At 37.7% G+C, this 13035-nt stretch overlaps 1 protein-coding gene across 1 annotated transcript; it reads right to left on the reverse strand.

Annotated features, from left to right (window-relative positions):
* Window positions 1-1747: 1747 nt before the first annotated feature.
* LOC146132254 (uncharacterized) lies at window positions 1748-8943 on the reverse strand. The gene is made up of 4 exons (XM_083397312.1): window positions 8719-8943; window positions 8442-8637; window positions 7310-7533; window positions 1748-7056 (listed from the first exon to the last, which is right to left on the reverse strand). Exons 1-4 carry the CDS (start codon window positions 8768-8770, stop codon window positions 3212-3214), a joined length of 4317 nt encoding a protein of 1438 aa, XP_083253438.1. The 5' UTR covers window positions 8771-8943; the 3' UTR covers window positions 1748-3211.
* Window positions 8944-13035: the final 4092 nt, after the last annotated feature.

Below are 13035 nucleotides of genomic sequence, written 5' to 3' on the forward strand. Positions count from 1 at the left end.
CAAAAAGTTTAAACTCTTGTTGTTTAGCTTTTGCCATTGTATGAACTGCGTATCGAACACAAATAAATACGCTAGCAAACCGCTTCGAGAATAAATTGACTGAGTTTTTGCGCAATACTCAAAAAACATTCAGAGCAAAAACAAAATGACTAAAAAGTAGTGGCCTAAACCTACATCAATAAGTATAGCGAATTTAATAATAACTAAATCTTTTATGACGTAACAGTGCATAACAATTGAAGTTCTGGCATACCTGTGATCGACTTTTGTGGTACTGCTTATAATGCTACAAAACAAATATTATTAAGAGTACAAAATTTATAAATTTTTCGGGGGTTATGGCCTCTGCGGCCCCCTGGCTGAGCCTATGACAGACACAATCACTCCTTTTTTCATCAATCTCTTTGAAAGTTGCGTGTTATTTTTTTGTCCAGTCGTATGATGCAAACCGTTTAAATGTGAAACAGATTTGCCTTTATTTATGACTCTAACTTTAGATTATTTGAAAGTGTAAATTTTCCTCCATTTTAGTTAAATTTTATAAAAAAAAAAAACAATCCTTTACACTGCAAGAAGTCAATGTAGAAAGTTTTCATAGCTGGGACGTCACATTTGAGGCATGCCTCAAATCCTAGCTAAATTGTTAATCATGTTTTCCGAGAGAATTGGGAAAGAAAAAGGCACGCTTAATGCAGTGCATAGCACTTCTGTGATCTGAAGAGAGGCACAGCTTGGCACTGCCTCACTTCGCGTATTCAATGATTTTGACGGCGTGAACGCATGATACGAATAACGCAACAGAAATTGGAAAAAATAAAGCACACTTTAGGTATAGAAACGTAAAATTTGCGGGAGAGGGAGTATGGACTACAGGAATTCATACAAATTAAACCACCCAAAAACATGCAATGTGTACTATACTTTAGCAAATAATATACTGTGATAACCATCTCTTTAATATACGTTTTGCTTTGCCAGATGCTGCCTCCCCTGACCGCACGTCCCTGGCCGTTGTAAAAATGTTGCGGAACAATGGATTAGACAACTGGAGTTAATAAGTTGTTAAAGACTGTCCCTGACATGTTCATTTTGTACTTTGTTACGAAAAAATTACGAGAAATGGTTTTAATGTTCTGTTACTAGCAAACAAATATATATATAAATTAGTAAAATACCTAAAAAGTTTCGTCGCAAGAATTTCAAAGGACGTGGCAAAAATTTATAATATAAAACAAATCAAGGAAAACAGGAATTGTATTTAGTTTTGTGACATTTTTAAACCATGATTGCCTTCTATTTATAGATAAGTGGAAACAATGAACACTTATTCATTGCACTGGCGACCATAAACAACTAAAAATCCCTTAAAACAAATTCCCCAAAATATAAAAAAAATGGTAACTGAAGTTTTAAACTTTGCCTCGCACCACCGATTGTTTATAAGCAAAAACTTATTTTACCGTATCCACATTATGTTTCCAAGTGATTTATGTCACTAAGTACTGTGAATATAATCACAGTTTGGTTAAAAAACGTCGTGCTCCTTATTACAAAAAGTGGGCGAAGAGAAAAACTTAAAGCTAAATCGGACAGCAAAGGAGTATAGTTGATCTAATAAGTGTTTGAAGTTTCTAGAACTGTGACGGCTACCACGTCTACTTTAAATTTCAAATATCCCACTTCACCTAAGGTTTTACCGCTAATATTGCTTAAACCAAGTTATAATGAGTAATTTTCTAAATAATTTTATATGGAATATAATGCGAAACACGAGTTATCACAAATTGACAGAAGACATCACAACAGAAATACAGCATCTTAAAAAAACTTTAAAGGCCTAACATTTAAAATATCAATAACTACACGGCTATAATCAACATTTAATTTAGCCAACTTTAATGATTCACTATACGCTTAAAATAAACAAACTATTTTACCTCTTTAATATTAGTTAAGAACAACCATAAACACACAGAAATGCATCGTACATAGAGAAAAATGTGAACAACTTTAAAGTTGAAAACAATAATAACAGTCACACGATTACTTAAGTGGAGTAATGCTACACAATTCGTAACTTCAAACACAACGAATAAGTACAACGAATTAATATACAAAAGCGTTACTATAGTTTTAAAATCGCATCATTTTTTACTAATGTGTAGGCCAGTGGTCGGCAAACTCAGGGCAGCGGCCCGATTGTGGGCCTTTCAGCCATGTTTAGTGAGGCGCGATGTTTTTGTTGTTATTTTAGTTTATTATGTAGTTGTATAGGCCGCGTCATAGCCGCACATTCATTGTACTGTGTTTTAAAAGTTGTTTGACTAAGAGTGTTTATTTTATTTTTGCACAGGGCCACCAGGCCATGCGCCCCAAAGTATAGATTTACTCAAGTTGCTATGTAAATACATTTTAAAAAAACTTTAAACCGCTTTATTGAAATTTATTTCGCCAAGAGACGCTAAATATACTACGGCGTGGGGCTCTGTGCGTCCCGTAATCTCTACTTAATTCTCCTTCTGTTAAATAAACCTATAAATGCCGTTGTTTCTATTAATTTTCTAACCTTTATTACGTGTCTCAAGAGTCATGTATATGTTTATTTGAAGGTTTCCTAACTGAAAACAAATAAAACGCATTTTTTCGCGCTACGCGTGACTATAGCCTGGATTTTAGCTGTATATTGGCGCATGACTTTGCTTTAGAAAAACGGGTTTTTGTTTTATGACACCAGAAAATGGCGCAGCTTAGTGACATCATCCTAAAAAAAATTCATCCAAACAAAAATATGGATGCACCCCTGTTGTCGAAGTGGTTTCACGCAGTTGGCCTTCAATAGCTCCGCGACAAAAACGTTCACCGACCACTACTATTATTATAGACGATATGGAAATTCATAAACACGAGGATTTTAAAGTTTAAGTCTAATAGAAATATCAACTTTGCTTATAAACAACAGAAAAAGACAAAAAAGGGAATACCCGACCACAAATAAGCTAGGAAGCTTGTAAGCTATACCGGTTGTTCAAATAGACAGAATTAAACGAGAATGCACCCTATTATAAACTGGTAACAATATACAGTAGCTTGTTTTTCTATTACAACCTTAGAATGTATATCGCCTTCGCTCGAAACCAGTTTAACCGTTTTACAGAAGATAAATTCAGGGGTTAATAGAAAAGGTTTTAACGTAATAGTTTCAATTAAGACTTTATAAGGTTTGGCCGCAATGCAGACATTTTTTAATGAAAGGGGTAAGAGTAAGAATTTCGGTGTTTTTCTTGCAAGAGTTGCATAACTGCTGTTGTAATTGCCGCACAGAATGCGCTTCGGCACCGTTGTAAGTGTGAAATCCCAGATAAAATTCAACCCTCGTCTTACGGTCGGAGAAAATTCTTCCATGGAGATTATATCGCTCGGGATGAAAGTACACGTTTACCCTTTGATCTCTGAATAGATTCATGTCCAGTGATATAAAGCCCCTTGCTGGATATTGGCTCTGCTGAACCGTTCCTGTACAAACCTTTAGTCTTTCCACTTGAAATTTATTTTGCCATGTGTGCGTTTGACTGTTCCACTGGCCAAGGAGGCGGGACGGCATGAGCATGCCGATAGTAGCAAACTGCTGGCTGTGGTTGTGTACCAGAAACTCCAGAGTTTTGTCGTGAAAAGAACAAATCCGTTCACGAAGCTTTTTTCGCAACTCCTCAATCTCTGATAGACGATCGTAAGTAATGGTATGCGAAGAGTTGTGCAAATATGAAACCAGGGTTAGTGCATACAAGTACATATTAGCAAATCCGTATTCTTTTCGCTCGCTCCAATTCAGTACCAGAGGAAGCACCTTCGTGATTGGGTAGTTCGATTCGTCGATAGATGGCTTGCGTATATACGTCAGCCATTCACACATGTCAAACGACACATGTACTTTCAGTTGGTGAGAAAATATGTCATGTAGAAGTCGTTCGTGGAGGTTTACGATGTGTTGGACGTCATTGGTAGTCATTCGATCACGGTTTTTAAGATTCGTTAATTCAGCTCGGGCCATGGGTACGTTAAGACGAGTATCCTTTAAATTAAGGGAAGATATCTCGGACTGACCAAAGTACAAGTTATAACTGGCTTGTAGAATGCTGTAGTCGGTTTTCTGTAGCTGCTTATCGCTGGAATACTGCTTGCACTCCCTCAGAAGCGTAAAGCACATAGAATATGATTCACGTACAAAATTGGCCACATCAGGAAACTGTTCGCTAATTGCTCCATTGAAGGCGGCCATACACCCACCTAGGCTAGCGTGGGCATATTCTGCAATACGTAGTCTGCATTTTAGTTCTCCAATGTAGCTGTACCAAATATTATTGTTTACCAAATATCGCTCAGCTTGAAAATGCTTCACAGCTTTCACGACAAATTCAAGGACATCAGACATATTTGGCTTGGTATTTTTTCGAGTCAGTAAATGATTAACGTGCTTAAGGTAGCTGAAACCAAACATATTGTGGATTCGACCAAGCTCGTTAAGGTCGCGAAACCGCTTCTTGCCTGACGCAAGGTCAATGGCGGTACGGAGAGCCTCTTCTGCTTTGTCAAACTTTCTTGAGATGCTATATAACCTACCCAAATGAGCGTGGAAATCAACGTGCTTTGGGAAGGCTTTTGTAAGAGCAACAACCACTGAAATTCTATCCTTTTCCAGTGCGACGTCGTTCAAAAGTCGGGAAAGTTTTTGAGGTTGCCGCTCTTTTGAGCTTTGCTTTATTTCACGTTTGAGAACCATGTCAAACAAAGGACCTGTTATATCCGACGGCGACGTATTTCCAATGACTTCTTTTATCTCATTAATAAAATCGACTACCAATTGGTGTAGACCTTTTTGGGATGACTTTGACAAGTTGTTTCCAATTTTAATTTGGGAATACTCGCTGGGGTTAGAAAGGACAAATTCGAGAACTTCCTTTGCAACGATATGATATCTAAGTTTCCATACACCGTACTCATTCTCGGTAATGAATTGCTGGCCTTTAAATGGAAGGTCGGTAAGCTGAACGCTTGATTGGGCACTGGGATTCAAAAGTAGCTGAAACACATTTTTATAAATACCAGTCTGGCCGTAATACAGTAGAAGTGCCAGGTAAGCAACAACTTTTTGCCAGTTAAGAAGATGTAGAAGTTTTGGGTCCATGTAACCAGTTATGTATTGCTTTAGTCCGAAGTATTCATCTTTAAAAGCAGTTAGACCAAACTCAAACATCTGTACAGGTTCCTCTCCTTCAACAGATCTGTGGTGCAACTCGGCCAATTCCCTACTTTTATCGGAAACAAAGCGACCTAAAACGACCTTGAGCTGGTCCGCTTCTTTGTTAGACAAAAATGTACCTATTTGGCAGAATGGTTTCGTTTTGAGAACTTCATTCTCAATTTGAACGTTTTCATACTCTCTCTGTACACTTAGAATAACCATTTTGATTGCCAGCGATTTACGAGCTCGAGTTACAAGGTCTGACGCATTTCCGCCATCAAGGAGAGCCAAGATGGGCATTTTTGTGATTTGGTACAAGTGCTCGATTCTCGTCAGTAAATCGCTTGTCGACTGAACTGGAACGTTTATCACCACACAAGTGGCTTCCATACGAAATTTCCAGAGAAGTTGTCGGGCAAGAGTTGATCCTCCACCACCTGGCGTGTGGCTAAGCCAGACAACAACGGTCTCACATCCTTCCATTTTACTTTGAAGTAACTGGTGAATGTCGTGGAATATATCTCGCATAATAGCAACGCTTTGGTCGTTCAAAACACGCCAAGATGCCACGCCACCGTGGAGGAACTCTTCAGCGCTACTAGCCTCTTTGACGCCAAGCTTTCTTTCTTCAATTACCACGTCTGTAGCAACTAGCTCTATTGGAACTATATCGACGTACGAACTGATCCACAGGTGATCGGTCTTTGAAACGGCAACAGTGGTAATTTCATCGTCATTCTCGCTTTTCTTTGCTAAAATAAGTCTATTCTTGTCTTCACGCCCAGTGATTTGGGCAAGGCAGCTGCTTAGACCTTCCAGGGTGATTGTGATATAGGAATCTGTAAGTTTGTATTTATCTAGTAAAGTTTGTAGTAGTTGATTGGGTACCGTGTCATCTGAACGATGCTCAGAAACGTTTGGCCCGCATATAAACATTTTAAAGTTCCCTACATACGAAAAGCTCTTTGTTATCGTGGTCAATAGGCAGTCAATATAATGATAGATGGTCGGCTCCATGTCATAGCAAAGCAAAATAAAGAAAGGTTTCATCTGTGGATAACAGTGGTTCGCCGTGGATTCCATCAGCAGGTCAACATACGCACAATTTTTTTTAAACCAAGACATGTAGCTGTCATTTGCAGAAGTGTTAAGAAACACCCAGTCCGTAGTTTTTTCGTGCAGTTTCCCAACCTCTTCGCCCAAAGAACACGACGTCAAATTCCTGTTTTCCGAAACGAGTGGTCCCAGAGCATTGAGCAATCCAGTTTTATCACTTTCGTCATCAAAATCAAAGACACGCAACCAAGGAATATTCGCAAAGCCCTGTAAAGTGTCGGATGAAGTTAGTTTGGTAGAGATTAAAAAGAACGCCGTATCATCATCAGCAAATTGTAATTCGTTCAAAATTTTAAGTTTAGACCCCTTATCGGTTTTATTTACGTGGTCATCTGTTGGTTGACTTTTCAACCAATTTTCAATTTTATTTAGACCTACTGTTTTACTTTTTTCCGTTTTATTTCTGCGTTGTATTCTTCCCATCCAGCTTAAATACGTCAGTGCCCCTTTACTGCTAAGTGTTAAAACCTTTTTCTTTGTGTCCCACGTAATACCTTGATTTCCTCTGATAAACTCTTGCCATTTTTGAAGTTTCTGTTCTTTAAAATTTCCAAACCTCCGCTCGAATGCATCCTTTACCTCTTGAGAGGTTTTGGGGGTAATGCTACGACGATTTTCTCCTTCCGGGTTGATAATAGAGCAGATAAGGATTGTTTTGGCGAGCTTGCGCTTTTCTGTTTGATCTTTGATACCCTCGTTTTCTGTTCCAAAACAAATAACAAAATGGACAACACATTCTCGCTAAATAATTTGCATTTTTGTAGTTAGGTAATGTGAAAACTTTAACAACAAAAGAAGAATTTAACAACAGGATAAATTTAGCCTTACGTAGCATATATCAAATATAATTGTTGATCATTGTGAATAGCACAAAATTGGTTGTAACATGTGTCAGTATTGAATTATGGCTAAATTAAATCGCTTTTTTTAAGGTTGGGTAGAAATACTACTTACCTGTTTCTCTAAAGGCTTCAATTCCCATAGTTATTTTTTGTGCAGCATCAGTTGGGTTGCTGACTTTAAGAAGTAGATCTCCTTGAAATTCCGGGGGGCCTGGCTTGCTTTTGCTGCTTTGATAAGTGATTATTGTTATGTTACCAAGTAAGCCTTTTGGACACAGCATGGCATTTATGAAGCATTTTTGTTTCGAAGCGGTATCATCTGTCATCACCAAAATGCTGTAAACAGTAAAAACAGGAAACAATCGATTAAGGGACATTATGCCTGGATTTAGTTCGACACCTAGATTTTAAACATTTTTTTAAACGAGCACATAAATGGGCATCGCACGCCAAGCTATTATTTTCTCAACTAAATACAAACATTTAACAAAATGCAAGTCGAATCTTAATATCGTTCGTTGAATGGCTCAGCTTATTTCGACAAAATTGTGCTAGCCCGAAGGCCTCGTACGTCTCCTCGCACTTATTAAAAGGAAATTTTTAGCAACTTAAACAATGTAGAGGTTTTTTCGCTTAGCGCGATTCAGTAACACCTTTGTGATGGACCTTTTGTATTAAAAGGAACACCTCTCTAAACAAAAACAAACTTGCAACATAAACGAACTGTGTGGTTTCTTAAGGTTACTTTTTGTATAATCAAGGATAGACAAAACTTGTGACGTGTCGTTATGGTGTAACTTAAAATCCCATGTCCCAAATAAAAAAATTATCCGAACCTTCGTGACATTTTTTTTATTTTAATTTTCATTGTGTCTAAGTTTAAGTTAATTAACATTGCTTAAATGAGTTTTACAGAAAAAATCGAAGTAGCCTAAGTAGCTCAGTTCAACTTTGAGTATCCAGGTATAAGAAGTATCAAGCTCAACCTATCGGGGTTTAAAGTTTACCCATCAAATCATATCTTTCACAAATTGTTAAAATCAATTTAGTTTAAATTTATGAGCATTAGAATTCGGCTTGATACATTACATATTTTCTGAAAGAAGAGCTGCATTATAATTTTGTTTTTTACTCTGCATTCCAAAGAGCTTTTTAATGAATGTGTGAATTATGCATAGATTTTGCTACTATCGAGAAATGTATTTTAAATACGACAGCAGTTCATTTATTTTGCGTAGGCCCACCTGTAGCTTGCATGTTTGATGCTTGACATCATGTTGCTAAGTTGTGTTCTTGTACCAGCAATGAGATGCCCCTGAACCAATGTGTAGCCAGAAGTCTGCAGGTGCTTTTCAATTTCATGCAAATAACTCGAATCGTCGGGGTGCCCGATCAACGCAATGTCGCCATCGGAAAGACCAGAAGAGGAATGTGATGAAACTGTTAAACAACTTTTTTTTTTTAACAAACTAGAGGTTTGCCCAAAGATATGCATGCACTAAATACGTTTAAAGCTATAACCTGACGCTATATCCAAATCCTCCAATAAGGAAGTTGCAATATCTGCCGCCATTATGAAGTTCAGCTTTCGTTTCCAAATCGGTTAGATTGTCAACAATATGAGGTATATTCTTCTTTCGGATTGTTGACAGTAATATCTTAGGTCAAAATTTAGTCATTAAACAACAACAACACAATCTGTAATAACACATTGAACAAGTTCCTTGTTTTAAAAACAGTTCCTCTTTGCCGACTGTTTGCACAATAGCATCAGAATTACGAAAGAGGTCTCCGCACAGTGGGGAATCCCCTCGTATATTTCAATCGCTAAGAGGCGTTTTGAGACAATGTATTAAGTATTACTGGGACCAGTACTAGCATTTACAAATTTACATGATAAAGTCATTTGTTTTATTTTTTGCGATGTTGGCTGTAGCAAAAAATGTAAGGACTAAACAGTGCTACTTACTCTTTTTAAAACTGAGTCATTCCAGCGACATATAGATACAACACATAAAATCACAAAAAAACTAAAAGATTTTGAGAAAATAGCCGACCTAAAAAGTGAATTGACATACTTTACTTATTTTAAAATTTTCGATAACTTACTATATATAAATTTTCGAGGAAAAGCTTAAATGTTAACCACAGCCGTCCGAGAACTGTTGGGAGTTAGCAACAGGAATTACAGAATTTATTTAAACTTAGCTATCGGATAACAGTTGCGTTACTTTGCCGCCTCACACTGACCATCGTACGGTAATATTCTTATTATGTGATATTAAATTTTTTATCGTGCGACCAGTTTGACTTGTAATAACCTGTTGTTTTGACTTGACTTGTCGCTATTCGACATAAACGGTGTTAAAGCAAAACAGGAGGCATCTGCAATTTTTTCTGTACACGTATAAGGTTTGCCAGAACAAAGCAGTACCTTAATTAAAAGTTTGTGACACACCAGTTAGAGCAAAATATGGTTCAACGACGCCCTGAAGCAATTTCAAGAACCTACAACTGAATGTTTGTGGTGCGGGTCAAAACCTAACGCACATCGCGGGCCACATATTTTGGTTCTGCGGGCCGCATTTGGAAGAGTAACTTGGGCTGCTTAACCAGTGAACTTCCTGAACTACGATCATATTTGTTTTAAAAGGCAGAGTTCAAAGGGTATTGCTTCTTAAAATTCCTAAATACGAAAAACTTAGTGAAAACGCGACTTCCATCCTTGTTTGCATGCTGACATACCTTTGCGAACAAATAATTTCTGCTTTTTTTATCAAAAAACAAAAATTAAATAATGTGAAGGATGTTTATATACCTACACAGATTCGGTATATTGCGTAGACAGGGGTGTAAGTTATGAGTAAACGTAAAAAGGGTGTCCCAATTTGAAAAAGGTTGACAAGCCGTGCTGTAAATTACACTTCAATAGCAGAGTTGTGTATTACGCGAAGCATATGCAAACATACGACAGGTAAGTTATATATCCAGACTGTATGCTAAACATTTTGGCGACATTCGGATTCTAAATTATTTGCAACGATTCGGAACTTTGGTGGAAACTTTTACACAAATATTGCACTTTCGCTCTGACGTCGCTTCTGGTAAAACAAGACGGGTAACGCAATTTACAAGCATTCGTGACAAGGGCGACGAGTTTATGGTACATGTGCAAAGCGGACAGACGATTACAGATGGGCAAAACTAAAACTAAAAACGGTTCGGCGTGGTCGGTAGAAGAGAGCTGATTTCGTTTCTGATCATTCAGCAGGCACGACCACCTTTTCTGCGGCTGCCTCTTCACAGGTGGTGTCCTTGCAGGTGCAAGACAAGATGGATAACTGAATGTGCTTTCTTGGCGTGGAGTCGTCGCAAACCATGTCGTAGTTCCTTGGCGGTTTGCAGCACTTGCACTTCCCTAGGGACGAACAGCGAAAAAATTAGGAAGTTGTAGGAAGGTTTGCTTTTCTTAGGGACGGCGCCTCGAGGAACTGGGGCTTGCTAAGGTATTTTTACCGCGGTTATGTCGTTCGTATCCTTACAAAGCACCAGGCCTAAACTTTTAGCAATTTTGTTACCTTTTACCGCTTGGACCAGCCACCCCTTAAGTTATAGCAGTGGTGCGGGTGCTGCGGCGCCCTGGGTGCCATTTCTTATGCTCAAGGGTGCCGATAGGTATTTGAGAATTTAAAAAAATGTGATTTTGTGCTCAATTTGTAAGCTTCTTGATACAACTATTTGTGCACAATAAATGAGCATTATTTCAAATGACATTTTCCTACATATTTTACGCTGATTGTGTTGTTCCACTTCCATTTTTAGTGACAATTTAGTAAAATACCTAACAAAAATTCCAGTTAGGGCCCTGAAAATCTATTTAATATTTTTGAGGGATGACGCAAGGCATAAAAGGATCACTGAGTTATAGGCTCTAGTTTACTAACAATGCTACCAGGGTCTGTAATGGTTTTGAACAAACCAAAAAATAGAAAGAAAATAAATAAACGTTTGGATAATCCTCGTATCTACCCTTATTCGATCACTCCTGTTTCGTGCCAGCTTAGTTCGTAGTTTGAAGAATGACAATGAATTGACTGCTAAACGAGCTGTGTGGTGTACAAAAGGTTACTTTTTATGACGATTTAGATGTAACTTTGTGACGTCTTTTATGACAAGAAAAATGGTAATGTCATTCGCAAAACAAAAATCTTAGATGCGTTAATCAGTTCAACTGTGTTGTACGGCCATAGAAGAGAAGCCAAAATTTAGTTTGATTCAGGCCCTCTCAGGCGTTATGCCAGCCCTATAGCTTTCCGTCAAATAACTGATTCCAAATCAACCTGTTTAAGGCAGCTTTTTACGCTGATCGTGTGAATTTGTTAGTACCACCAACTGTAAATAACCCTCAAGAAAGCAAACTCGTATACTTAAAGTACTTGCAGCAGCCAGAAGTAGAAAGGTTGGCAAGAATCCGTCCACCCCTCTGTGCAACATATAACAGTTTGTTTCAGTTTGAACAGAAATACCAATTGTGTGTATCAAAATAAACGCAATTTTTCAAAGAATAAGAATAATAATTCTCGACCAAATATATTTTTATTAAGCATTCCGTTCAGATGGGAATCTTGTACTAGATGCATACAACAATGTAGCTTGCTTCAGACTTACCTCAACGCAAGTTTGGTTTATCGGCTCGCACTCGTACTTATTGTAGGAGACGATTTGCGGACATTAGGTGGTTGTATTGTATTCGCAACTCGATGCATAACAGGAGTCGTTTCGGATAGGCAGTGTTTCCCAACCTTTTTGACACTAGTGCCCCCTTGGGATATATATTATTTCATATCGCCCCCCTCATCTTGCTTTACAGTAAAGTATCATATTAATCGTTGTCTAACATCATATTGTCTGCACTTTTGTTTCGATAAGCTGTCCGTAATATTTTAGGTTGTCTAACATACATTCACTATAGGAATTTATGGATACATTAGTTCACCAGGTTATGTCATTACGAGGACATATTCAACTTTCTGCACCAATACTATCTGTGGTCGGCAACCTTTTCTTGTCACGGGCACCGATCAAACTCAGAAAGGTCTCTGTGGGCCGCACAAAATGTTAACTAAGAATTGTGTTATTGGAATGTTAGAACAACTGTGAATCAGGCGGACCTCGGATTTTTTTCATCCATACTACTAATGAAAAGTGTAATAAAGCTAGTTTGAGGAAACGCGATAACCTTAGTGTTTATAGATAGTGTAATTCAGTGTTTGTTAAGTCCTGGCGCACCTGGCGAGCGAAGCGAGCGCAATATTTTGGGGGTATACCAACATTTCTTTTAAATTTCGTGCTAGTATTTATTACATTGCCGAAAAAAATCAAAAAATGTTAAAAAATATATGTCTAATAATTTTGAATACGTTTTCCTTTTGTCCGCAACCGTAACAAAACGCTAATCTATTCCAAAGACAGCATTAAAACGTAAACAAACTGGACGTAGAAAGATCATTGGCGCGAAGCGCGAAAATTTTTTGCCCGTACTAAGTTAAAATCGTTAAAAAGTATTTAAAGTTGTCAAAGTTGTCAAGTTGTCAAATAGGTGGCGGGCCGTAAGTTGGTGACCCCTGCTTTAAATATACAAACATTTTGCCGCGTATAAAACTGAGAAGCGCAACAACAACCAAAAACTTTACATAAGAAAGTCAATTATTTCGTAACTATGGTCGGAAAACTACTACAAGTTCGCAGTACAAAAGTTGCCATTTAAGGTTAAAAGTTACCTACAGTTCTGTTTGTTACTATTTTTATGTGAACTTTTTATAAAATTTAGCCTATAAG

This window comes from Ascidiella aspersa, chromosome 9 (assembly GCF_963924565.1).
Source record: "Ascidiella aspersa chromosome 9, kaAscAspe10.2, whole genome shotgun sequence".
Lineage (NCBI taxonomy): Eukaryota > Metazoa > Chordata > Ascidiacea > Phlebobranchia > Ascidiidae > Ascidiella > Ascidiella aspersa.